This window comes from Scophthalmus maximus, chromosome 5, assembly GCF_022379125.1.
Source record: "Scophthalmus maximus strain ysfricsl-2021 chromosome 5, ASM2237912v1, whole genome shotgun sequence".
In the NCBI taxonomy this organism is placed as follows: Eukaryota; Metazoa; Chordata; class Actinopteri; order Pleuronectiformes; family Scophthalmidae; genus Scophthalmus; species Scophthalmus maximus.
In genome coordinates, this window is record NC_061519.1 from 6,951,369 (window position 1) to 6,978,310 (window position 26,942).

A 26,942-nucleotide genomic window follows, 5' to 3' on the forward strand; every position below is an offset into this window, starting at 1 on the left:
CCCATGGGTGTTGAGGTGACACGCACCAAAGGAGAAGTTGCTTGTGTGAAAGCTTTAGGAGGAGTTTGCGAAAGTATGATGTGTGGAAAAGGGCAAAAATGCGCAAAGTTTGCATATGGAATCCAAAATGGACGACGTTCAGAGGTCATGGCTGAAAGAGGGTTTTTTTGTAGGTCCTGGCATAATACATGTGCCAACCGAATTTCGTTCATATTGACTTTACAAGTTTCCGAGTATGTTTAGCGCCTCTAATTACCAAGTCATTGGAGGTACAAATAATAATAATAATCATTTTAGCGATTTCAATAGGGATCTCGCCAGTCTTACAGGCTTTGGCTTGGGCCCTAATAATAATAATAATAGAGTAGTTTCAGATCTGGATCCTACAGCTCTGTACAGTAGATCCAACATTTCCATCCAGACATAAACCTGTCAACAACTGTTGGATGGATTCTTATTCTGATAAACGAAATCCACAGGTGTCAGCCTTTTTGCTTGGGTGAAGAATTATTTCACAGATTTGTCTACCCATGGTTTGATTATTTCTAATCTATGATCTGACTGAAGTTAAACTCACATTGAAAATGATTGGTTTTAAGCTCAGATGTCAAACTACTGTATATACAGATTTGTCTTTTGCAGTTACACAGTCTGACCACTGAGGGACAGTAATCGGTTGTTTCTGAGTCTGTATCAGGTCCAAAACAATATCAAACAATATTCACTGCAAACATGATGGCTGAGGTCAAGACCAATTGAATTTTTATGGTCTCCATTATGACAGATGCGTGTAGAATTGTAATTACTTTCATTTGTGAATAGATGGCGGCGAAAAATAGGTCTCTTCTGATATGCAGGGGGCTGAACAAGTATTAAAAAGATATAACAAGCTTACTTATTATTAAAGTTTTATTAAATGCAATTTCCTTAAATCTGTTCATGAACAGACTTCTGACCATTTATGTAATGACATATTAGAGGCAAATAACAAACATACAAACATAGTTCAATGATTCTGAAGGATTTTAAGATTTTTTTCTCAACTTTTTTTACTTTCGACACTTTCTTTACTGTATCAATGTATATTTATTTTAATAAGATTCTGAATGCAGGACTTTACATACAAGTTAGGGTTTATACATTGTGGTATTGTTATTTCCACTTGCAAAATTGTATTTTTTTATACTGCAGACAGCTTGATGGAAATGTTTGGCTTCTTTTTTCAAACTCGTTTTTGGAACCGGATATGTAATAAATAAAGACTTACTTTATTAATATCACTGTGGAAAGTGAACCAATCATTAAAATACAATAATTAGAATTAGAATTTGGCACCAACCACAACCAACTGGCTCTAAAAAGGATGGATCCTACATTCCCCATAAAGCAACTTTCAAACACGAGTTTACAGTAGTTTGGAACACAGGGCTTACTGTAATGTGTTTGAAGTCCTATAGCCTAAACTTAATCAGGGTTTTTTCACTTGGACAGTAAAATCATGGAATTCCTCTACGGATCAACGTGAGTAAGTGAAAAAGGCCCAGTCACCGGTGTGTTGTCCCAAACCTTTTATTGCAGCTCCCAAAATAGATCATTTACAGAAAACTGTGACACTTTTAAAAACAGCCCGTCGTCATCAGTATGTGACAATAATTTAATCACCATGGTCATCATCTACAGGACATCAGACCGAGGGACAACACTGTGAGGCAAAGAGATGGGGCAGTTTCTTTTTCTTCTCTTTTTACCAACAGAAAACTATGTTGGAAACAAAACCGCCCCCCTGAGTCGCAGCTCTTTGCAGCATGTATATGATTTCTGATCAATGATTATTAATGAAAAACAGAAACCTCTCTCACTGGGGTGCTGCAGTGTGGTCCCTCGAATGTTTGACTTTTATTGCTCTTCCTTGTAAACATTTCAATAACATTGTGTCTTAAAGTCGACCTGCCTGCCACAAACAGCTTATGGCTTTGTAAAAAACAAAACAAAAAAAAAACCTTTTTAAAGCATTTTCAGAATATTAAGTTCTCTTTATTTCTCCAAGTTCTCTTGTTAAAAATGTTCCTTTTAAAAATCTAGAAGCACTCTCGTGGTAAAGATCGCAATCTTCAATGTTACAAAGGTTTTACAGTTCACATTGACTTACAAAGTGTGAGGAAGTAGAAAAGACCAGCTAGTGTTACACACAAACAGCTACTGGGATGGGGCTGCATCCCTGAAAACAGCCTGCTAGTCACAGCATGTGAGGACTGGACACAAGACGTGGGACTGTCACACCAAAATCAAAGAACTTATTCAAACAATGAGGAATGTTTCTCTAATGTTCATCTCCTCCCGCCGTAGTGTTGTGTTGCAATAATTCAGCTCGACAGTCGCAGTCAGTGTCCCGACGGAGACACGTTGCACGTCCCAACACCAACGACACTCGCAGTCCCGTCTTCTCCAAACAGGGGTGGACAATTAGAACAGGACAGACACGAATAGGATGTTTACCAGCATCTGGTCATTGTCTCCAAAATAAGACACTGAAAGTTCGCAAGATGATTTTTTTGTGCTCGGATCTTTTTGGACTGGAGGAGCCAATTAAAAAAAAAAAAAACACAGACAATTTCTGATGTTACACAGAAAGAGAACTGTGATCAAGTTTCCCCTAAACCAAACGAGCCACTGGAGGAGAATGAGAAAAGATGTTGGTTCGTTTGACTAGCGATGACTGGACCTCCACAGGAACACGGTGCCTGACTCTATTTAACCCTTTGTGAGCCAGACAGAACATATTTTACACTGAAGCTACTGTCACACACAAAATGGTTTCTGGCTCACACAGGGTTGGGAAAGCGTCAGTCGGACCACCCTGCCTAAACGCGCCTCCACGTATATCACTAGTGTATTTGTCGCTGTGTGACAACTACGACAGCATCAACAGTGTCCTACGTTACATCACAGTTCAAACTCAGAGAGCTGAAGTTAAAAAACTTCAAATTTGATCGTCTGGTTAGATGCTCCCGGTATTCATGATTGAAATATGAAAGGAAAAAAAAAAACTATACAGACCACACATACACATACACACTTGTAGGTGTAATTAGAAAACAAACAGGAGGGAGAAAAAAATCTTCATAACTACATCATGACACTTCTCACAGAAAGGATTGATTTGCAAGAGATTTGACAACACACTCATCAAAAGGAACACACACACACACACACACACACACACACACACACACACACACACACACACACACACACACACACACACACACACACACACACACACACACACACACACACACACACACACACACACACACACACACACACACACACACACACACACACACACTTTCTCTCCAAGTTCATGTGCTAGCATATGGCTCATCCTGGAGTCGACGCATACTGAGTGGTAAATAAACTGGCTAGGTGAGGAGGGAAGGTGGGTGACAGACGGCACGACAGCTTTGCATAGAATCTACAACAGGGATCAGAAGCAATGTTTAGAATGTTCATGGCGACAGAGAGGGGGAGAGGATCAAAAGACCCGGACTCAGAAAGCGAAAGACAGAAGACTGGTTTCATCGACAAAGAGTATTTGGATCCAAGAAGCCAAACTATGTCAGAGAGATTGCAAAGTGTTACAGCTCAAGACTCTGGTAGACCTGCTGTACAAACAGAGCACATAGATGTCACATGGCCTGGACATTTGAATACACACACACACACACACACACACGCACACACACACCCCCATCACTCAAGCACGCACAAAACTAAACCACCCTGAACAAAAATGGAAATGGGTGCTCTACCAGAGAAGAAGAAAAAAGGAATAAAGAAGGGAAAAATAGGAGTACCATATTAGTAAAGAGTTTTCAGCCACTGTGTCACACTCAGAAGGTAAAAGGAAAAAGAAATGTGTGAAAACAGAGGGAGGGGCGAGATGTGTGTGTGTGGGGGGGGGGGGGTCACAACGACTCAATCGTTTCTCTGGAGGCAGAAAAACGCATCATTGAGCGCACCCGGATGGTGCTGATGCAGTGTCACCGGGTCCACTGCTCCGTCACCACGGCGACAGCAGCAGCCTCTACGTTTCTATGGAGGGAACAAACAGGATGACGTTAACCTTCACTTGTCTTAGTGCAGTGTAGGAAGTTAAGTTATATTGTTCATGTACAGGTTTTTTTCACAAAGATAAACACATCTGTTGATATACGCTTTTTTCTGATAATTGCCGGTAGATCAGTGTTGAATGTTTTCACATTTATCTGGAGCTTCCTTCTACAGTACTGACACAACTGTGTATTCCTCCTCTCGAGAACAAACCGATGTGAATTGTCCTTTCACGGACCGTCTGGCAACTATGATCAGCTCCACACTGACAGCAGACAGCTGTTCTGGCCTCGTGCCATTGCTTATGTATTACATCATGTTTCACAAGTTTTTCCAGTGCCGAGCCAAGATAAGAGGAGGAGCTACGTCTTCCTACGTTAAAGGTAATTTACATTCAAGGCTAAATAAAGTGGAGCTTGTGCGGTTTAAGGTCTGGTATGTTCTGTCCTGTGTTCTGATCACAAACCAACCTGCTTTAGTCTCTTATCGGTTCTGCTGTCTGGAAACTCCACAAGTGTAAAACAGTGATGTCACAACGCTTCTCCAGACAAAACACTGACACACAAGCAGGAGCAGTGATTCCAGTTGTACTCAGTCTGTTAACTATTTTAGCTAAAATGTGAACATTTCTACAGCTATGTGGATGAATAATAAGGTCAAATACAGTATGAACCTAAATTATGGAAAAGCATATTTACCTGTGGGCTCATCCAGAATCTGTTCCTCTGTCTCAACAAACTCTGCCTCAACAAACTCTGCTGCTGCAAAAACAAAGACAAACACGTAAGCACACAAAATCGTACGTAATAGAATGTTGCCTCTTAAAGGTGTTTGCTGTTCCTCCAGTGTGTTATAAGGTTTTGTTGTGTATGTACAGTATCCAGCCTATACGCCGTAAGATGCTGAGAACGTGTATAAAAACTAGCGGCTTGTCTGGACACGCCCCCAACAAAGCCGGGTAAAGCGAGAGAACTTCCTACACTTGCTGGAAGCCGTTGACCAATCACAACAGAGTGGGCCAGCTGGCCAATCAAAGCAGACTGGGCTTCATTAGGAGGGAGGGGCCTCAAAGAGGCTTGAGGAAGCTGCAGGAAACCGATGTGTTCATTGAACATTAGAGCATGAAATCGCATATTAACATTATGAACCTGAATATGACAAGAGTATGTTGCCATTAAAGCTTTTGTCTCCGAAAGTAAATCTATGGTTCCCACACACCCTTCAGTTGGTGTGTGTGTGTGTGTGTGTACCTTCTTCTGCTGTCTCCTCTACCTCTTGTGCAACTTCTTCTGTCTCTGTGAAAAACATAACAAACACATTAGAAATCCTCCTTGGATCATCATCTCCATGCTCCATGTTTACAGTTGGTAGACACCATGTCAAATCATAGAAGAGTTCAGCTTATTATCTCAAAAGCAGGAGAAAAATGAAGTCTTATATCTTATACCAAACTACTGGGCCAACAGTGTGTAGTCTTGTGTACTCTTACGTACTCGTGATGGCACAGTTGAGTGCTAAAGCATCTTTATCCTTTGGGACATGAGCTAAGTAAATGTAAGGAATGAAAGCTGCTTGGATAATAATGAAATGGATTCACGCCCAAGAACCTTGTTGTTAGGTGTGAATACTTCCACAGGATCATTCCACTCTGGTTTTTCAAGGTGGATTAAAGAGCCGAAAAGAAACAGGAAGCAGTTTGTCTACTCTGCAGTTGGTTGCTTAGTGACAGAAAATACTACCAACGAGAAATGAGAAATGTGTCCACTGTTGGTCATCAATACGTCAGTGTTTTTGATTGTTACCTGGGACTGTTTGCTCCTCCACCTCTTCTGCTTCCTCTGCAACTGGTTCCTCAACATCTTCTTCTGAAGGAGCTTCCTCCTCTTCAATGGGCTCCTCCACTGCTTCTTCTGAAGGAGCTTCCTCCTCTTCAACGGGCTCCTCCACTGCTTCTTCTGCAGGCGCTTCCTCCTCTTCAACGGGCTCCTCCACTGCTTCTTCTGAAGGAGCTTCCTCCTCTTCAACAGGCTCCTCCACTGCTTCTTCTGAAGGAGCTACCTCCTCTTCAACGGGCTCCTCCACTGCTTCTTCTGAAGGAGCTTCCTCCTCTTCAACGGGCTCCTCCACTGCTTCTTCTGAAGGAGCTGCCTCCTCTTCAACAGGCTCCTCAATATCTTCTTCTGTAGGAGCTTCCTCCTCTTCAACAGGCTCCTCAATATCTTCTTCTGTAGGAGCTGCCTCCTCTTCAACGGGCTCCTCAATATCTTCTTCTGTAGGAGCTGCCTCCTCTTCAACGGGCTCCTCAGCAGCTTCTTCTATGGGAGCTGCCTCCTCCACTGGCTCTTCCTCTGCTACTTCCTCAACAGCTTCCTCAGCAGGTGCTGCCTCCTCTTCGTCCACTACCTCCTCGACAGCGTCTTCTGAAGGAGCTGCCTCTTCTTCAACAGCCTCCTCAACTGATTCATCTGTGACAGGAGCCTCCTGTTCTTTAGCTAGGTCCTCCACAGCTTCTTCAGTAGGAGCATTTTCTTCCTCTACAGTCTCAGCCACCGCCTCCACAGCCTCTTCAGCAGCCTCAGGTTCGTCCACAGCCTCTTCAGCAACTGCCTCCTCCAGAGCCTCTTCAGCAGACTCAGGTTCCTCCACAGCCTCTTCAGCTATCTCCTCCTCCACAGCCTCTTCAGCTACCTCCTCCGCCTCTGCAACCTCCTCAGCTGGAGCAGCCTGAATTAAACAGGATTTCAAGCCAAAGGTTATAAATATGTTTATTTGCAGTTGAAAAAAGGTATGGTCATATTGCACTAAAATCACAAGAGACACATTTAAATTTTTGATGAAGGTCGCATGCTTTTTGGAACACAAGCTTCTGCACAAAATAACTGCAGTTCATAAAAATGACTACGCATTCGTAACACTGTAATTATTACTTTTAGAAAGAACTAAAACAGAAAAGACCACCACCAAGTTAGGTCTTACTGTAGCTTCAGTTTCTACCACACACGTATGCACACACGTTAGTTACTGTATCTGATCTCAGCAAAAAAAACACTCCAGCATGAAGTTGTGACATGTTTATCTGTGGTGATAAACATGTGTATGTGTCCCTATGAAACTGAGGGCTGTGTTGTCTGGAGCCTGGTGCTCCTGGTAATAATAATACTACATTTAATTTATAGAGCACTTCAACGGGTAGGGTCTCCCATGGCCAAATGGTCTTCGGCAAGGGGCCAGACTAAGAATGGTTCACCAAGACCTCATGATACAACGCGGAAGAGGAAAAGAGACCCTGGGGGGAGGACTCTGAATGTTGTTTGTGCATATGCACCAAACTGCAGCTCGGAGTATTCGAAACTTTAACGCCCAAGCGGGCAACGATGGAGACACCAGATGAGACGTGATTGGGAGGAACGAACATAAGTATGCTCATAAGCATACGTGGTACCAGAGAATCCAAGGCCAAAGGTCGATGACCAATTTTGTAATTCCTGAAAAGCTTTGGGTGTGGAGGGGGTATCTTGGTTGACACGTCTCTTCAATAATCCTGTTTGTGATATTCATGAACGGGATATCAAGGCGTAGTCATGGTGGGGAGCAGTTGCAGTTCAGTGGGCTGGGGATCTCATCACTGCTTTCTGCAGATGATGTGGTCCTGATGGCATAATCGTTTAGTGACCTTCAGAACTCACTGGATCGGTTTGCTTCCGAGTGTGCAGTGGCTGGGATGAGGATCAGCACCTCTAAATCTGAGGCCGTGGCTCTCAGCAGGAAACTGGTGGATTGCTTACCTCGGGTAGGGAATTAGCCGTTACCCCAAGTGAAGGAGTTCAAGTACCTCAGGGTCTAGTTTGCGAGCGAGGGGACAATGAATCGTGAGATCGGTCGGAGAGTCTGAGCAGCGTGGTCAGTATTGCTTTCGCTTTGCCGCACCGTTGTGCCGAAAAGAGAGTTGAGCCGGGAGGTTTACCGGTCAATCTTCATTCCTACCCTCACCTATGGTCGTGATGGCTGGGTCATGACCGAAAGAACTAGATCGCTGGTACAAGCGGCGGAAATGGGTTTTCTCAGGAAGGTGGCTGGCATCTCCCTTAGACATATGGCGAGAAGCTCAGTCATCCGTGAGGAAGTCAGAGTAGAGCCGCTGCTCCTATGCGTAAAAAGGAGCCAGTTGAGTTGGTTCGGGCATCTGGTAAGAATGCCAAAACCTCCCGGGGCCAGCTGGGAAGAGACCTCAGGGAAGACCCAGGACTAGGTGGAGAGATTATATCTCCACACTGGCCTGGGAACGCCTCAGGATCCCTCAGTCAGAGCTGGTTAATGTGGCCCGGGTATTACGAATGGTTGTAAATGAATAAACATGGCAGCAGTTAGTTTTTTTCACAAAGCTGTAAGGAGCCATAACACTCACTACCAGCAGGAGGCACAAGTTTTCCATATCATGCTGCCAATAATGTCCATTACTGTCCTTACATGTGGTGGCACAGGTTGAACTCTTCAAAATGAGGATTCACATTTAACAAAAAGAGATATGTATATAATATAAAATGATGAAGTGTAAAGAGCTGTTTGAAGGACAAAAGTTGGGAAACTGACTGGGAAGTGACGCTCATTAATCTTTATTTGATCCTGTAGAGAAGAGACAAACTTCCAGTAAGGCACTGTAGATGAAAACAGTCTGTTATTATGACACAATTACAAAAAGTACTAACCTCTTCTACTGGAGCCTCCTCCACAGGGGCATCCTCCTCCTCTGCAACAGGAGGCTCCTCCTCCAGCACCTCTGGATCGTCCTCAATCACCTGGAGAGGAACACACCACCCAGATGTAACAGCTTCTCACTGGTATTCGTGAGAGTGTGGAACTGAGGTTCTTAGGGACTAAAGGGTAATGATTGGTTTATAATAACTAACCAGTACTGTACAAACCTCAGGAGTCTCCACAGGCTCGGCTTCAGGCTCTGGTTCAGGCTCAGACGCAACCTCCTCAGGCTCAGCAGCGACCTCCGGTTCAGGCTCTAGAAGAGAGTTGTACAGATTATCTCTCACACAAACACTCACACCATCGTTGCGGTGTTACGGTATACTTAACAGGTATCGTTCACCAAGCACGTGTCAGTTTGTGACTGCCTTTAAGCAAATATGTATATCATCAGAGTGAAACACCCATCGCCCACAGCCGCCATCACACCTACACTTCCATACTGTGGTGGATCTATTTTAGACAATGCTTGACACCACCCTGTATCAGAGAATTGTCTGCCTACATTGATGCAGTCACACTCAAGTACCTGGTGGTGGAGCAGAAGCTTCCTCAGCTACAGCAGCTTCTATCACCTCCTCCACAGGCACAGGGTCAGGCTCAACCACAGCTGAGGAGGGAGAGAAAAAATACGAGTTAAAAAAAGAAGAAAAAAAAGTTTCACTTTAAATTTTCTTGCGACAACTTGTGGTAAAAAAAAAAATCGTTTTTTTGTTGCAGGTGATTATACATATATGAAAACATAGTTATAAACAATATATTAATTTTCTTTGAATAAGTTCTTCTAAATATTACACACTTTGGCTTTAAGAAACTCAGTGATGTGGTGCACTGTGGATCATACTTTAAATTTGCCATTCATTCACCTGCAGCAAAATAAGCTGTTTGAAAGCGTTTGAATCAAATTAATGCACCACAAAATATTAACATGTATTTTGACATAATCAAACATTTGCAGTGGTGGCCATGTTTATGATGTTGTACATCCCTATCACTGAAGTTCCGGCTGCAGATTCAACTGTCAAACAGCTGAAAAGAAGATAAGTCAACTAACTGTATCTTCTGAAATCAAACTTATTTCAAATCACACGTTTGGTCAACCTCTTTATGCTGTTGCCAAAACATTGACACTATCAACAGCATTAATAGCTTTTATCAAAATATAGAGCATATTATCACTTTAGCACGTTTGTTCTTCTCACTGAGATTTGTTGTCAGCGCACACACACAATCTGAATGAGGGCACAGTGTGAGCTGCTGGTGTGTGTCTGGTTACTGCCAACTTCCCAAACAACTGATGTCACCAGACCACACCTGAGCTCCCTCTACCCTCATTATCTGTGTGTGTGTGTGTGTGTGTGTGTGTGTGTGTGTGTGTGTGTGTGTGTGTGTGTGTGTGTGTGTGTGTGTGTGTGTGTGTGTGTGTGTGTGTGTGTGTGTGTGTGTGTGTTACCCTCTGGTGTGGGTTCAGGAGTCTCCACTGGGGCAGCAGCTTCTTCACTACGGGAGGTGATGACAACGGCTTTCTCTTTCAGTCCTACATGAGATGACGCACATGTTGGCAAGACAGTGGTATAGACTCAGAACGTGTTGTATAGGTACTGCACACGTGTCTTTGATCAAGTGCATATTGAGTGACTGGGTGTATTATCATGTCAGATTTGTGGAGGTTATACACAACTGTATGCAGAAGATACTGTTGGACAGTGAGACGTGTTGTTAACCGACAGGACCAATAAGTACAGGTTTGTGCGATATTATAATATAAACATTTGATCAAACAATGTGAAAGAGGCATTGGTTCCCTTTTGCAGAATGAATCTCATGAACAAGGGCATATTGTGGTTTGTTCATTCAAGGAGTGTTCTTATACAGTAATTTGTGTAGTTCAGGGACAGGTCACTTTTCCAAAGAGCATATCAAAACCGGATGTTGGTGTGAAAACAGACGATCGTAAATACACTCACCCAGAGAGAAGATTGGCTTAACTTCACAAAAACTACGACAAAAACAATACAAGACAGAAAGGGATCAAGGAACTTTATTGATAAACAAAAAAAAATTATGATTGTTAAACAAAATTCTCCCTAAATTAAGAAAAACTTAAGTTTTCATATACAATATTGATTTCAATCTAATCAAATCAAAATATTATCACTAGTTTATGTATCTCACATTTGATATTAACTGTTATGTGTGGCTTTTTTCTGTTCTCCTTCCCATCACTTCAGTCCTCACTCATCTATACTAGTTACTTAAAACCATTCAGTTCACAACTCAAAAGTGTAGCAAGTTTCCCGCAGAGCAACGTTTCTGCACAATGACGAGGTTGCGGTCAGCTCACTGTAGCTATTTTCCCATATGGACCGGGAGAATCAGGTCCATACACAAAGAGAGACGTGTTCTCACCTACTGGACATGTTCCGATAGGTAACGCAGGGGCGGAGCTACAACACGACCCATTGGACAATGACCTGGTCCATTCACCCATCGGCTCAGTCGGATATTGTACCAGGGAGCTGACGGGGTGATGTCACTTTAACGAATCAGACATTTGCGGCCTCACGTGCAGCTCCTCCAGGTCTAGAAATGTTTTGGCATGGCGGTGCATGTGTGACAGCAGATCAAGTGACCTTCGTGTCTGCAGATCCCTGAGGCCCTTGACACTCTTGGTTTAGCTAGTTGCATAGACAAAGAGGTGGCTAGCTACAGTAGCTAGCTCAATCAAGAACACACTTTCAGTTTGTTGCATTTAAAGCCTAAACTGCACATATATGTTTTTGTCATATTCAACAGGTGACACAGTAGCTGATGTTTGCATGATGGAGATAAATGTCGACCAGTTAATGACCACTGATCTACACATCAACCAAACAGAGCTGGGTAGCATTTGAAAGTGTCTAGTATAAGGTCTGTCAATACAATACTAGCATTGGGGTGTGTGTGTGTGTGTGTGTGTGTGTGTGTATGTATGTATGTATGTGTATATATATATATATATATATATATAAAAACATTGCATTATATAATAGTATTGGTACAGATACCAAAACATTATTTTTGAGGCAACAGTGATAAATAAATGACCATATTTAATATTGACTGGACGTTGGCTTCCTTTGGCATCAATATATTCCTGTCAAACTATCACCTCTGACATCACTTCTTGCCTCCTCTGTCAGATTTCTCCACTTTGCTTTTCTTCCTTTTTTCTCTGGCAGACTCTTTCCCACTATCCTCATCCTGCACTTTATTTCCCTCCCCCTCTACCTTTTTCTCTGACTTCTCTTTCCCCCCTCCTTTCTTGGACTCCTTCTCTCCTTCCTTCACATCCTTGCCCTCTTCTTCCTTTATGTCATTCAGCAGTTTGGCCTTATCCCTGCGTAGTTTCTCCAGAGCCTTCTCCATCTCTTCTCTCTCGATCTTCTCCTCTTCATCCTTCAGCCTGGTGGCCACTCTTTCCTTTACTCTGGCAGATATTTCTTTCCTCCCCAGCTCAAGCTTCTCCTCCTCCTCCTCTTTGGCCAGGAGCTGCCTGACTTCAGCCAGAGCCAGCTTGGCGAGCTTCTTGGCCTCCACGCGCTCGTGGATGATGGCCAGCTGCTGCTTTAGAGCGTCCCGCAGCTTCCAGCCCACATCCTTTGTTGGAGGGGTTTCTGGGATGGATGATCAATGAAAGTGATTGGGGTTTCATCACTCATTTAATGCTTCATTGTGGGATGAAAACCATGCTCAAATGTTACAGGACATCTCCACACAGCAAGCAGGCATGTACATGCCTTGAAATGAATTAGGAGCATATTCACCCACAGCAAGACCCGGTCCATGCCGTACTCTGTGCAGACTGTTTAAACGCTGTTGAGTTTAAACCAGCCCAGAACTTGGGTTTTTACTTCAAATCAAATACAAGATCAAATAACTCAGTGCTGCATTTATTAAAAATGGATCTGGAGGGTTTTAGTTTGTCCATCAAACCAACACACACTTAGTCGAGACAATGGATGGTGAGTAGCTGACACTTGATCCACTAGCCCACACTGTAGCACACCATCATGCACGTGGCTGCCTGACTATACCTTTCTTAGCTCCTCTTGTGGCCGTGTCTCCAGGTTTCTCATCTGACATTATACAAGAACAAGACCAGTTAAACCACAGGACTCTTGACACATACACCATGGATCAATCAGTCCATGGACAATCATTCCTACCCTCAAATAGCAGAGTAACAAGCCAGTTACACAGCTCCACTGCAGGTGCTGCATGAAGCTAAACCCGCAGCTTAAGTGAAGCCAACAGGTGACACTGTTGCTGAACTAATTTTCTTTTTTTTGTAATTGACTTTATGGCAAAATAGCCGTGTCATTCTGCATCTCCTGAATTTTGGCTGCCAGTCAAACATCCATGTAGATTCAGAACCTGGAGTTACTCCAGCCAGAGCCGGACGAGCCTGTTTCTGGCCGTCACGTTCAGCGCAAACCTGTTGACACAGAAACAGACACACCCACTTCCATGTGCACAAGGATATACATCTGCTGTTGGTTTCAAACGTGTAGCAGCTATTAGTAGATCCAAGCATGACGAATCGAACAAAACTCTCTGCATCAGCCCTCTTCAGCAGCACTCCCCTAATCTCACACACACACGCACACGCACACACACACACGCGCACAGTCTTCTACCTGTGCAAAGCCATAAAACTGAACCACAGAGTTACCAATGTTTTAGACACCATGGCTGCAAACTGCTGTAGTTGGATGCTTTTGTGTTTAAAAAGGAAAATGCAGAGATTGAAAAATTTGGCTAATGAGCAGTTTATTTTTTTATTACAATAAACAAAGAGCAATGTGAAGCTCAATTCCCAGTGGCATGAGCAGATAATGAAATTAAAGAACATTTTTCCTTTTGAGTGTTGGATCTGTGCACACCAGCTGAGAAGTGAAGACGTGTGTATACAGACGTCTACTGTACTGTCTATACTGTCCGTGTCATTATGTTGTATATACAGTCTTTAAAGGTTTGACTTTTGGCTTATTCACTTTCTTACCGAAAGTTAGGGGAGAAGACAAATGATATGACGACCCACAGAAAACCCTCGGCTAACTTAGCAACAAGACTGGACATGGGAACTCCACAAGCCTCGTCAGCAACTGAAGTCCGAGTAATTCATACAAAAACAACACCCGGCAGGTGGACGGGGGAGCTGTGCCGGGCCGGTTCTCAGTCAGGACAAGATGCAGGGCGACTATGTCCAGCAGACAAAGACAAGCAACATGTCAAACTTTCCCTTTAACACTGTGAACTGTGGTCATTGGGAAGCTCACAATCACTAGTGCTGAATCAGCAACAACTTTCACTCACAACCGCCTTTCACTCACAACCGTCTTGCACATGGTCAGAGCCACTCTGAGCCATGCTGCGGTGCGGTTGACAATCTTTACTATTGTCACTGAGCATCGACAGCAGAAAAGTGTTGGCCCGATTTATTATTCTTAGGAATGGGAATTTGCAGGACAGATTTACAGATGAGTCAAATTCACAATGCGAGCAAGTCCCCCTCCAGATATGGTCAGGATGCTCCGATAGCATTCCAACAGTTTTGGGTGTATTATCATGTTTCACCTTATTCTGATACTTATTGCATGTAACTACCAGCTAGGAATGGGGTCCAATACAAAACCAAGGGCCTTAAACATGACTACCTTTATAAAAAAACAAAAAAGAAGCATAAATCCATGCTTATCATCCAAAAGTCTAGAGTACATGTTTTCAGGATTGGTTTGTGTGACATGGCAGCAATAGGAAAATATGAGATGTTATAAAGGGACATCTTAGCAGCTGTCCAAGTGCAAATCATTTTATATTCTAGGTTGTTAAGTGTTAAGGGCACCAGCCAACATTTTTGTGCAGAATATAATGTATTAATAGAATATTTTAAAAAAAAGTTTAAGAAAACAATTATAAAAGTGTTCCTGAGTGTCACGTCCACATCACAGCAGAGGAACTGACATCGTAGAAAACTCCTTAAGCTGGTCTTTTCTTTCTCAAGATGCTGCTGACAAAAAGAACGAAGCTTGTTTTTCAAGTCTGACAATATCTGGGGATTACAGCGGGTGAACCCTGGGATAGGTGGGGCCCACAGCATGAGGCAAGACTGGAAATATTCATGTCCAAAGCAACTGGGTGGGTCAAGTTGCCAATACCTGCAACGGTAAGCTGAGAAAATACTGTAGAACAGTTTTCCCAAAATTGTAACTTTGGCTGTTGGATGCTGGGGCCCATTTGACGAGTTGGTCTGAGGCTATTGATTATGGAGGCCGACTATGACTATCTTCTGCCCCTGATTTCCATTATCTTTTGCTCTTCTTAGTCGGGCTCCGCCCTCGTCCTCGTCCTCCTCATCCTCCTCCTGCACTTCCACAGCCTCTCCCGAGGCACTGAGCTCGCCTTCCTCCTCCGCGGGCTCCAGGGGATTTATCAGACCGTACAGGAAAGTGAAGAAACCGTTTAACCAATCGGAGCCGCCCTCCTCCACTTCTTCTAACCAATCCAGAACCTTGGATTCACCCTGACCATCGCCCTCACTGGTCAAGCCTACGCAAACGAGAGCGGGTGGGGGGCATGGGTGGATGGGGGGATGATCAGGAGCACGGTGTTTGGAAATGAGGGACATGGACAGTGTGAGGAAAAACTAATGAGAAAGGTAGGAGGAAAGAAAGGTGGAATCAGATGGAAAAAAACGATGTAATAAAAAAATGAAATGGGGTTTAGAGCAGAGGAGAAAAGAGAGGGAGGGAAAGAAACAAGAGAAGGTAAGAAAAGTTTTAAGCGCAGGTTAGGCAGCAAGGGATCTACTCAGGCTCTATCAACAGCAGTTGGGAGTTGAGATGTCTACTCATGACAAAAAAAAAAGAGACTGCGATGACCCTGAAATATGTCGCAGCAAATCAGTGTTGATCACAGCTCTCTGCACTGACCCTGAGAATTCAGTTCAAAATGTGCATCTAGGTAAGATGACAAATGTTAGCATTTTAGTTGTCATCATTAAGATTAGTACATAAATGGCAGAGAAGCACGGTGGGAGGTGGATGACAGTTTGCCAGCAGACTTAAAGATTGTTCTCGTAAACAGCTGTAGTCTATTCGGACTGTGATGACAATGGTTCAAGGAGATTTTTTATCAAACTGCTTGTAAAGTGTTATGATAAAGACAGGTGATTCAGGGCTACAGCCTTCTGGGCTTCTGTGGTTCTAAAGAAAGCAAAAGATCTGAGCTAAAGAGAGGCAGGCTCAAAGACTCTGAGCTTGAGAAACAGGGGGACAGAAAGGAGAAGGGATCAAAAAAAGGGCAAGAGAAGTAAAGTATATGCATGGGCTCAAGAGCTTGTCACTAAAGATGACTGGGCAGAAACAGAGCCACCTCTCCGCCTGGAGTGTCATCAAACTAACTGTCACGTTGGACGACTTCAGGGCAGAAAACATTATACTAAAGTTTGCTGTATGTAAAGACATTTTCCTACAGGCTACAAACTGTTGAGTGTTGTATCGAATAGAAGCAGTTTTTCCTGTTGCTCCACAAACCATCTGTATGTTATCCACCCGTGCGAATTTTTCGCACGGGTGGATAACATACATAGACGCAAATAGAAGCGAATTTCCGGGCACTGACTCAGGCGACGCGAACGGTGTGATGTGCGATGTGAATCAGGCAAAATTTGCTAGGCGTCCATCGTTGGAGATTAAATATTTGAACTCGGCCGACATATTCGCGTGACCGTTGGTATTTGCATCGTGACCGGGTGAAGAAGGAGAGGAACTCGGCAGAAGTGAACGAGGAAGTCGGATGCTAGCTTTAGCCCTTGTTAGCACAACAGCTCTGTATAATTTTGACATCGACAGTCCTGTCTCACATTTTTTTCCTTCAACAGTTCGCGTTTACGTGTGTGTGTGTATATCGGAGAAAGTGGAAGACGGGCAAACTTCCACGCAAATGACACAAATGTTTGCTTGCGAGCAAACATGCGCGAGCACAGCAACGCGAAAAATTTACATCGCCTCCGGTGTGAACGCACCATACGAGTGACATAAACACGAAGAAGCGAAAAGCTGGCCCTGTATAAAACCATGCAGCATGCAGCAGACTTCACATGGAGACAAGATCCCATAAAACTGCCCCGCGAAAACGGCCCAGTGTTACCGGGACAGAGAGAAGGAACATTTTCCATAAATAAAGGAGTGGTGAACCTCAGTGCTTAGTTATCACTCTACTAATGTATTTAAGGGAGTTTTATGGATCTTATGTTGGGACATTAAAAGAGTTGCATGAGATTTACCTAGCTCCGTTTTTTCTTCTGTGACCATCGATGAAATTGTCTTGATTATAAAATATATGATCATCAGTCATGCAAAAGAAAACCAAATGCCATTTCATGAATTCAACAAACAATTTTTTTTTTTTTTTTTTTTTTTTTTTTTTAAATCAGTGGTCTGCAGAAATGTTCAGTCATAATAAATCTGCTTTGACTGTATCATGACTGAGTGAAACTGATGATACAGACAAATGTTTTCAAAGGTTTGTCAATGGAGACGTGTAATGTAATGCGTTTTCTTTCTGCAGGACACTGCACGTATGATTAGTTGTGAATCAGAGATAAATTAACTTGCCTAACAGAACTTTAGCATCTTCCACATCAAAATCACCATCGCCATCTGTATCGTATGCCACCAGTTTACCTAGAGGAGAGGTACAAACACAGGAATCATGACATCGTTTATAGTTGTACACTTACATACTTCACTCCACACGGACTCACGTCACACGCTGGCCTTCACATTTCCTCAAGTCTATCATGTCCACATGTACAGTAAAAACTTTTGTTCACTGTGATCATCCCCCAATCACCATATCGTACATTGTAATTACACCAAGAGGAATGACTATACATGTGGGAATATGACGCGTTTAAAGAAATGTGAAGCTATCCGTTTAAGAAATGCACCAAGCTTGTGGCAGACTGGCACCACTCACGAGCCAGTGGCTCCACGATGGATTTGAACCAGTTTATCAGCTGACAGCTTGGTGAATCACATGTTGGGGAACATGGGAAATAATAAGACCAGAGGGATGAAAAGGAAGTGGCAGGGGTCAAAACAACAAACCTTCACCATGCGGATTTGGTTTGGATGACAATATGCTTTTTCCTTTTTTAATTCTTTTTCCAAAAAAGGGTGCACATTGTAGGAAGGGGTTAGGGAGGGTCTTGTGGATAATTCTGGGACTCAGAGAAAAGTGTGTGAGGCCGTGAGGGATATATTCTTACAGCACTAACTATAAAAGACAATTGACAACAATCACGCGTTGTGATTTTTACCTTGCAAGGCGTCAGACAGGTTAATTTGTAAGCCCTTAGCCTTGTCTGCATGCAAAACACAAAACAAAGATATTGGAAAAACAGCAAGATTAAGAAATAGAACAGAACATGTTTGTAATTTATACATTAAGAGCAGATGCACACACGGACAAGAATGAGCAACATGAATCATCAGAGATGCAGATTAGTGACAGACAGATCAGTGTGATCAAAATGACACAGACAGGCATTGAACTGGACACCTCGGTTGTTACTGGGTAGTTTAACCCCTTTTACGTCAATCAAATGTGACAAGAGTAATGACACACAACATTTACATGGTCCAGTTAATCAAAAGTCTGACTAGATAGTCAGGATGATTAACTGCAACACTGGTGTTATTCAAGATAACAAGATATAGATTTATGCCTTTCCATATTTGACTGACTGATCTACAGACATTTATGGTTCCTGTTTTTAACTCTTTAACACACTGCAAGTGTTAGTGAGGAAGTGGAATAAACAGCAGACTCGCAACAGGTTAGTAATGACTGCTGGTCTGAGGATGATACAAATCATTCCTTCTTCTTCTTCTTTACGGACAGGTGATAGGTGTTGTGTTTGTGGACAGGTGATGTATGAGCACGATGATGACGACAAACTCTAGATAGAAATACATTTCCAGCAAAGTGCATGGGGTGGAAAACATTGAAGAAAAGGAAGATCGCAAACAGAGACGTGCGCATTCCACATTGTACTCACCAAGGACTCCCTGGTAGTCGACCAGGTCGAAGTAGACCACAGCTACAGACGTCCAGACGCCCAGCAGGGCCAGGACGATGAACCAGGTGAAGAAGCTGCCGCTGGAACCGGAGTCGGCTTTCTTCCCGTTCTTGTTGCCTGACTGGGTTTTACCATCTGCAACACAACAGCAGCATATGGCATCAGGTTATTGTTTCACTGATCAGAAATCCTTATGCTGTACACACTGTACATCTCGTGTGTGAGTATGTTACATAACCAGTAATACTGTCAGATTTCAATACTAAATTATGCATTTACTATTCAAAAGGCAGACAGGAAGTAGACGTGATGTGGCACAATGAGGGGGAACAGAAACTCTTTAGAACCAGTTCGTCTTCACAGCTTTAATCAAGCACTTGTCTTTTTGCCAAACCATGCTGGAAGTGATCACCCTCGTCATTTACGGTGGATGTTTCCCAGTAAGTGACAGCATCAACTGAATACAACTGGGTTCTACCTGCTCCTGTCTCTCATCACTACGCCACCTCTCACCTTAACATTGGATCCATCACTACCTCCAGAACAGGACCCTGAGCAGAACATTTAAGAGTAAGGTGGGCAGAAAGCTCAGTAGGGAACCGTGTGTCATGGCTCGGGGGAAAGCGAAAGAAGCTATTCCAGGGATGCTGATGACATGCCACAATGCATGGTGGGAGAAAATAGCGGCAGGGAGAATGGACAGGTGTTGAAGTCCTCTACATGGTTCTAGGTCAAACTTTAGACGCTCACTCAAAGAGCATAGTTCAAAGTATTCACATATAGACATATATAATATATATATATATATATATATATATATACACACACATATATAGTTTTAACTCCGAACACAAGCATTTATCATAATCAAACCCATTGATACCTGAGCTAGATAAAGTCAAACACTGATCAGAGTTTGGTGACATACCGTGAAGTCTCCAACCTTTCGGGGAATCCTCAGCTAAGAACATTAATATCAGCTTTGTTTCTCATTTAGTTAGCTCAGCGTTAGCATCCAACTTGGTATAAATCCTGCAAGCGCAGACACAAGATTTTTGTAACGATATTTTAGGATGTGTTTATGTACAACAGTTCAGATCATGGCTCCAGGTTAAATAAAAAAGCAAAGCTGTAATTATTCTGTTCTTAATTCAACGCTCAGTCCCTCACCCTACAACCACATAACGACCTTCTAAGCTCTCTGGTCAGTAGTCCTCCAAAACACTTTCCTCACCCTGCATTTCCCCAGCAATGACAGCGTGGGTCGCCGCGACGACCGGAGAGGCAGCAGACTCCACCAGGGTCACTGGATCAGCCATCCCTGCCGACTGGCTTGCCAACTCACTACACGAGAGGTCCACTGGCTACAGAGACAACATGCAGTCCCAGCTCAGGGTAATGAGCAGCTCTGTCTCCCAGCCTCGCCTCCTCTGTCTCGGTCTGTCCCGCCCCTCTCTTTTCCCTTCTCTCGCTCGTCTGTCAGTCAGCCTTGCTCTCTGTCACTTTTGTCTATGAGCCTGATATGGCTCTGGATGTTAAACACAGCTATTTATAGTAATGTAAGACCAGCTGGCCCTGACACGGACAGAGAGCGAGAGAACAACGCAGACAACAACAGCACTGCCCCTCTGTCCACTGCCTGCTCACTAGTTTTACATTTACAACTGCGCTCTGGTTCAGTCTTCAGTTTGCAGTTGCTGCTCTTTACACTTTCCCTAAAGCTCAGGTTGTTATTCTTAGTTTACAAAATGACACGGTTAGACATGCATTTCTTTTGGTGAGTGTAGATTACTCTGAACTGGAGAATCTGCACTTTCACTGAGTAACATTTAACTTAAAATGGATATGACATTGATTTCATCACTTGTGAAGATCACTAGCAGATGTATTTTTTTGCATCGTATTGTACATGAACGCATCCGCAAAGTCTGCAGTCGATCAGATGAGCTGCTGTCGAGACAATGAAAGACAGACACTGAAATGCACATCTCCATTTAAGGTTATATAGCCATGTTATTGTTTCTTATCCTTATAGTTGTGTAGTTACATGCACACGAGAAGCTAATGTGGCTTAAGAATAGTGATGAAATAATTAGTAGAATAATATATTAGTATTTTGGCTGAAAATGGATCTGCAAGGGTTTTGATGAATGATCATTTAACAAGACAAAATGCTAAATGTTTGCCATCTGTTTTTTACTACACTTGTTTTAAGACGTTACTCAGTATAAACCTGTCCAGTGTCTCAGCTCAATTAAATGACACAGCCCCACGATGCTTCCCTAATTGACAGGGTGCAGGACGGTGACTGAACATTCCAATGATCTACAGTGATTATCACACGCAAATACAATCACACAAAAGGTGCACACATTTTGTGTGGCTTAAACCTTGGTTTAACGCAAGCAGGGATTGGCAGTAAGTATACATCTATAAGATTTAAGTGAGTCACATTCAAGTTAAATCCTAGTTAATTTAAAGGAAAGTGGACAGCACTCAAATCCAAAATAAAAAGTGTTGTTTGTCTGGCTCTCACATGTGATCAACTGCAGCTGCTTTTCTAACTCAGCAAGAAATTCACATGCATATATTCCAGCCATTGTTGATGGAATTAGAAACATTTTCATCAGTGACTGGGGGAACAGGGCGGATGTTGAGCACTGCCCCTGAACGACAGTCAATACAACATCAAACACCACGTGAATACTCAAAGTGGATTATCACGGCCTCTTTCATTAAGCTTCTATGCTCATCACTGGTTAAACATCGAACAATGCCCTGAACGGTCTACTGTGATACGCCTCACACACAAGTTAACACAGACACACAAGTGCTAAAATGAAGCATCTCCGCAAACAACATACCACCACTTTGTTCTTTTGTATATTCCATTCTCTTATAACCAGTCGACTAACACAGGAGGCTAAATGCAGGCTTCACTTTCTTTTCCAAACAAATGGAAAAACTCTCTGCTCAGTGTCTTCTCTGTGACACCGCGCACACACAGCTCATCTCAAGTCTTATGTAAGGGCTGCCGTGCACCGCCCCCAAACCCATTCCTCCCTCAGGCTTTGGTGTGTGGGTGTGTTCGCGCTCGCATACGAATTTAAATACTTTTGAGGGCATTCTACTTGCATACACCTTTAACACTGCTCCCTGAATGCCGACCTCTCCCCCCCCCCCCCCCCCCCCAAAAAAACGACTGCTTTTTTGAAGTGGAGCAGAATTACTCCATCTGGGAGACATTTCTAACTTAAAAGAAGATGACAAACATCCACCTAGGTGCCAACGACATGTGCACTTTACTGACAGTGAACCTTTATGGCACCAGGATCCGTGATGGTGCACAGAACATGCCAGGGACGGAGGCTGTGATCTAAGCACGACAAGAGAGACAGGAAACAAATTCCCATGTCTGATGCAAAAGTTTTGCATGTTAGCTCAGGATGCTGGAGCTAGCTTGGAAGCTAATTGGATTATATCACTCACCGCAAACAAACGGGTCTCAAACAGCGCGGCAGGGGCAGCTGTTTTAACATGCACAACTTCAAACCTGTTTCCAACAAGGTTCACAAACTGAGCGGCCCAACACGCGACTGACGGAACACGTTACACGCGCACAACAAAACAAAGCATGCAATTATGAAATCGCCATTCCATATACCCACCATCGGGCAGATGGCTCCAGGTGGCCAGTCCGCCCCTGGTTACAACATCAGACTACTTACTGCAGACTAGATGACGAACTGTGGCCACAAGGTTGATGCTCTGTTTAGTTTAAGGTTAAAGTTGTTATGTCTAAACTAATTACACATAAACCTGTCTAACGATCAAGAAATAGGGGGAAGGGGAGTCAACAATGAGATTATAGCATCTTTCCAACCTAATGCACAACTCATCATTTCTGTAAATATGACAATTGAAAACACGTGTTATTTTCATTTCAAATCAATCCAAATTCTTCTTGTCATCCCACAGGGTATTCAAATGTTACAAAACCGGGCAAAACCTTGCATTTCATGCCAGGTTTAGTTGGCTAAAGAACACATGCAAGAACAAAAGGGTGCAATGCAGCATCAGTCCCATGAGAACAGGCAAGGCCATCGTTACCCTTCTGTCTTTGAATACTTCAGCGACTCCCAGCCCTGTGGGGAGGGGAAGAGGAATGAAATACATAATGTACAAAAAGGTAAAAAAGAGTTTAAAAATAAAATGCAAATACACCAACAGAAATACGGCAACATTATTGAATGATAAACTCTTCATGCATTCACAGAGATCCGTATATGATCTGCAGATAGTTGAGATGGAACGCCTCCTCAACACACGACACAGTTCACTGTGAGACTTTCACGATTTACTGTCGAGGCTTAAACCAATATTTGATGAGTCACTGCGAGCGTTAGATCATATGATGTAACTATTAAATACTGACAAAGACGCAGAACCACAGAAGCTCACTTTTCCTCACAGCTGTGCAGATGGCAACAACGCTGATATTTCCTTGAGGAATATCAACTCTTGCCCTGGGATGGACATGAGACAGAGGTGTTAGTTCTGATCCGGCCTCTCGTGTGAATACTAAACGTCCTCTCAATTCAACAGGTCACATTCACTCTGCATCCTGCAAAGCTGCTCTCATGGACACCTATGACCAAACTGTATGCTACAAACTGGGAAACGGTCTCCTGTTCAACCGGTCGATTGGTTGGTTGATATGCTCTCAACTGACCAAGCTGTCATTGGTCAGCCTAGGGCTGCAAATAACGATTCATTTCATAATCGATCAATCTGTCGATTAAAAACATTCACATTTAAGAACCCGAAATCATTGAATATTGACTTCATAAAGCTACTTGAACCGAATAATCGATCATCAAAATAGTTGGTGATCCCTTTAGTAATCGATTACCTGTTGCAGTTCTAGGTCAGACGTTCACTAAGGGATAAGGAGAGAAGCCTTCCAAGAATAATCAGTTATTTTTGGCAGAGACAGCGACAGAGTACTCTGGACAACCACCTAATGAGGACTAGGCCTCACTTATTTACTGAAGTCTTGTTAAGTTACACTTGACCAAAATGTTGAGCGTAAATTTTTGCACATCACAGCTTAACAACCAACAGGTCACGTCAACAGTGGGACAGCGCGTCTGTGTTGGGACACAGTTGTGTTCAACGCTCGAGGCTTTGACTGGGAACAAAGCAAACTGGCATATTTCTGCAGTTTTGGTTGGATTATTAGTTAGAATGCACTCTGTACCAATGTAGTTAACATGTTGGTTGAAGAGTTTCAGTCAAGCAACCTACCTAGATGAAACCCGTGGCCATAAGCCATTCATTAGTTGCATTACTGTGGGTTTGACAGTCAAATCATATCATTTTATGTATGTTATTGAAGTTTAATCTCATAAATGTTATCCTCGGCTGAAAACTGATAAATTCTTCCCTCCAGAATAGTTTTGGTTCATAGACCAGATGCGCTGTGCTCGCATCGTGATCACCGGCATGTACTGTTGAACCACACATAAATACATAGGGGCCGTGATGGGCGGGGTCAGGAAAAGACCCGTAAAAAGAAAAGAAAAACAAGACTGAACATTTTGTTCCCTGCACTTTCCTAACCGCCGCGCTGCCCTTTGATCTCGTGACACAGGAGGCTCCATGAAAACCGCACAGATAGAGATGTGGTCACTGGAAAGTGGAAAAGCTGCACGTTGTTGAGATGCGCTGCAGAGTGAATTAAAAAGTCTTTGTCTTTTACAGCCTCAGTCCTGCCGGCTGGTACACGAGTAACATCTGACTGAGGACATGGTGTACTCAAAGTCTCCTGCACAGTACACACACACACACACACACACACACACACACACACACACACACACACACACACACACACACACACACACACACACACACACACACACACACACACACACACACACACACACACACACACACACGAAGAAGCTGTCTTTTGCTTTTTGCAAACTGCATTGAATTTGTTCACCGGCGCCTCGCGCTCGGGACGTGAGACACCCCCCCGTCATTAAACACTGAAGCGACAGCGCGCGACCCCCTCTCTTAAAAGAGAAGGTGCACAACTACAGAGGTGGGTACGGGGAGCGGGATTCAGACGGGACACCCCGAGGTCCACGTCTTAGCCCCGCCCACGGCTCTCTGCTACTGACACGTGAACATTTAGGAAAAGTGACTGGACTAAACTTGGGGGGCGGGGTGCACACATGCTGGCACCGCTGGAGTAACTCGGCGGAGGGACGACGGGCTGCGGGGCCCGTGGCAGGGCTGTAAACCCGCACGGGAGGAGGAGGAGGAGGAGGCGACGATAACTCTCGCGTGCCACCGTAATCCCTGGGGAGCTGGAGCGGCCGCGGTCTGCAGGCACCCGGGCCGCGGGGGGTGGGGGGGGGGGGGTGGTCGCACAGACAGTGTTGACGTGTTAATACAGAAGCTGGTGCACGAACAACCCGCCTCACTAGCAAAGGGTAGCCGACGGCAGGCTCTAAGCATATGAGGCTACATTTTATGAAGCTACATGAAGCTACATGCAAACTATACGAAGCTACATGAAGCTACCTGAAGCTACATGAAAACTATACGAAGCTACATGAAGCTACCTGAAGCTACACGACGCTACCTGAAGCTACCTGAACCTGTATGACGCTACATGAACCTGTATGACGCTACATGAACCTGTATGACGCTACATGAAGCTACATGAACCTGTATGATGCTACATGAACCTGTATGATGCTACATGAACCTGTATGACGCTACATGAACCTGTATGATGCTACCTGAACCTGTATGAAGCTACCTGAAGCTACATGAACCTGTATGACGCTACCTGAACCTGTATGAAGCTACCTGAAGCTACATGAACCTGTATAACGCTACATGAACCTGTATGATGCTACCTGAAGCTACATGAACCTGTATGACGCTACATGAACCTGTATGATGCTACCTGAAGCTACATGAACCTGTATGATGCTACCTGAAGCTACATGAACCTGTATGACGCTAGCTGAAGCTACATGAACCCGTATGACGCTAGCTAACCGGGGCGAGGGCCCTGGATGAAATAACAGCGTGACACCAGATTAACTCCGAGAGGCCTAACGGAGGAAGCCGCAGGCTGCGGCGCGTCACCTCCCCCCGCTGCACTCGGGGGGAGAGGGGGGGGAAGCAGCAGCTACGCACCTTTTGGTTTGACGTGACCCTTGGAGCTTTTCTTGGGGGCCATGGCTGCTGGACTGGTGAGACCTCAGGAAGAGACGGGGCCGAAGGAGAGCAGTCGGGAATTCTCGTGCGTGGAAAGAAGTCTCGATCCCTTCCCCTGCCTCATAAAAACTCAGGACCATAGGAAACCACGTCCCCCATTCGGGAGTGACGGCTCTTTTGGCCCAATGGCGCGTTTGCTGTACAACGGTGGGGCGGGGCGGGACGGCGCGGAGACCAATGAGGTCGGAGAGGCGTCGGGCTTATTCAACTGTGTGGATGGTTCTTTTCCCGTGTCCCCGCCCCCCACCGCGCTGCTCTCGAACGTGGCAAGATGGTAGATGTCGCCCCCCTCCCCCCCTCCTCTCCACACCACACACATTTCTGTCATATCAACACGAACAGCGTGAAGATTCATGACTTCGATGAGAATATAGCATATTTAAAAATATTAAAGTACATTGACTAGCGTTAAACTCCATCATATTCCCTGTACTTATGTTGGAGTGTTGTAGTGAGAAATGGACGAGAATGTAACTTTTGACCTATTCACAACCATGGTACTTTGTGTTTGTGTGCGGGCAGAGACTTCCAACACAGACCATACGTCTTAATATGACAAAACAGGCCTGCAACAAACGAACACAAGCTATTTCCAACGTTTAGCATCATCGCCCATCAAAACTGTGCTGTTGGCCATTTGCTG

At 43.9% G+C, this 26,942-nt stretch overlaps 1 protein-coding gene across 7 annotated transcripts; it reads right to left on the bottom strand.

Moving 5' to 3' along the window:
- Window positions 1–1,553: 1,553 nt before the first annotated feature.
- Window positions 1,554–26,435, bottom strand: asph (aspartate beta-hydroxylase). Of its 7 annotated transcripts, XM_047331920.1 has the most exons (13): window positions 20,232–20,454; window positions 18,977–19,132; window positions 18,236–18,280; window positions 17,529–17,597; window positions 10,322–10,405; window positions 9,398–9,478; window positions 9,036–9,124; window positions 8,820–8,909; window positions 6,733–6,837; window positions 5,916–6,687; window positions 5,364–5,408; window positions 4,812–4,874; window positions 1,554–4,095 (listed from the first exon to the last, which is right to left on the bottom strand). In XM_047331920.1, exons 1-13 carry the CDS (start codon window positions 20,314–20,316, stop codon window positions 4,088–4,090), a joined length of 1,692 nt encoding a protein of 563 aa, XP_047187876.1. In that variant the 5' UTR covers window positions 20,317–20,454; the 3' UTR covers window positions 1,554–4,087. The 7 variants fall into 7 exon arrangements, with proteins under 7 accessions (XP_047187876.1, XP_035489643.2, XP_035489646.2 ...); XM_035633750.2 differs by lacking the exon at window positions 20,232–20,454 and adding an exon at window positions 26,219–26,435 and having other exon boundaries at window positions 5,916–6,837; XM_035633753.2 differs by lacking the exon at window positions 20,232–20,454 and adding an exon at window positions 21,862–22,011 and having other exon boundaries at window positions 5,916–6,837.
- Between the last annotated feature and the right edge of the window lie 507 nt (window positions 26,436–26,942).

Coding starts and splice junctions, on each gene's coding strand:
- asph (XM_035633748.2), bottom strand. CDS start 20,316: ATGGCTGATCCAGTGACCCTGGTGGAGTCTGCTGCCTCTCCGGTCGTC. Junction 8,910..9,035: donor AGCCTGTGGAGACTCCTGAG/GTTTGTACAGTA, acceptor GTTCCTCTCCAG/GTGATTGAGGACGATCCAGA. Junction 5,409..5,915: donor GGAGGAGCAAACAGTCCCAG/GTAACAATCAAA, acceptor TGTTTTTCACAG/AGACAGAAGAAGTTGCACAA.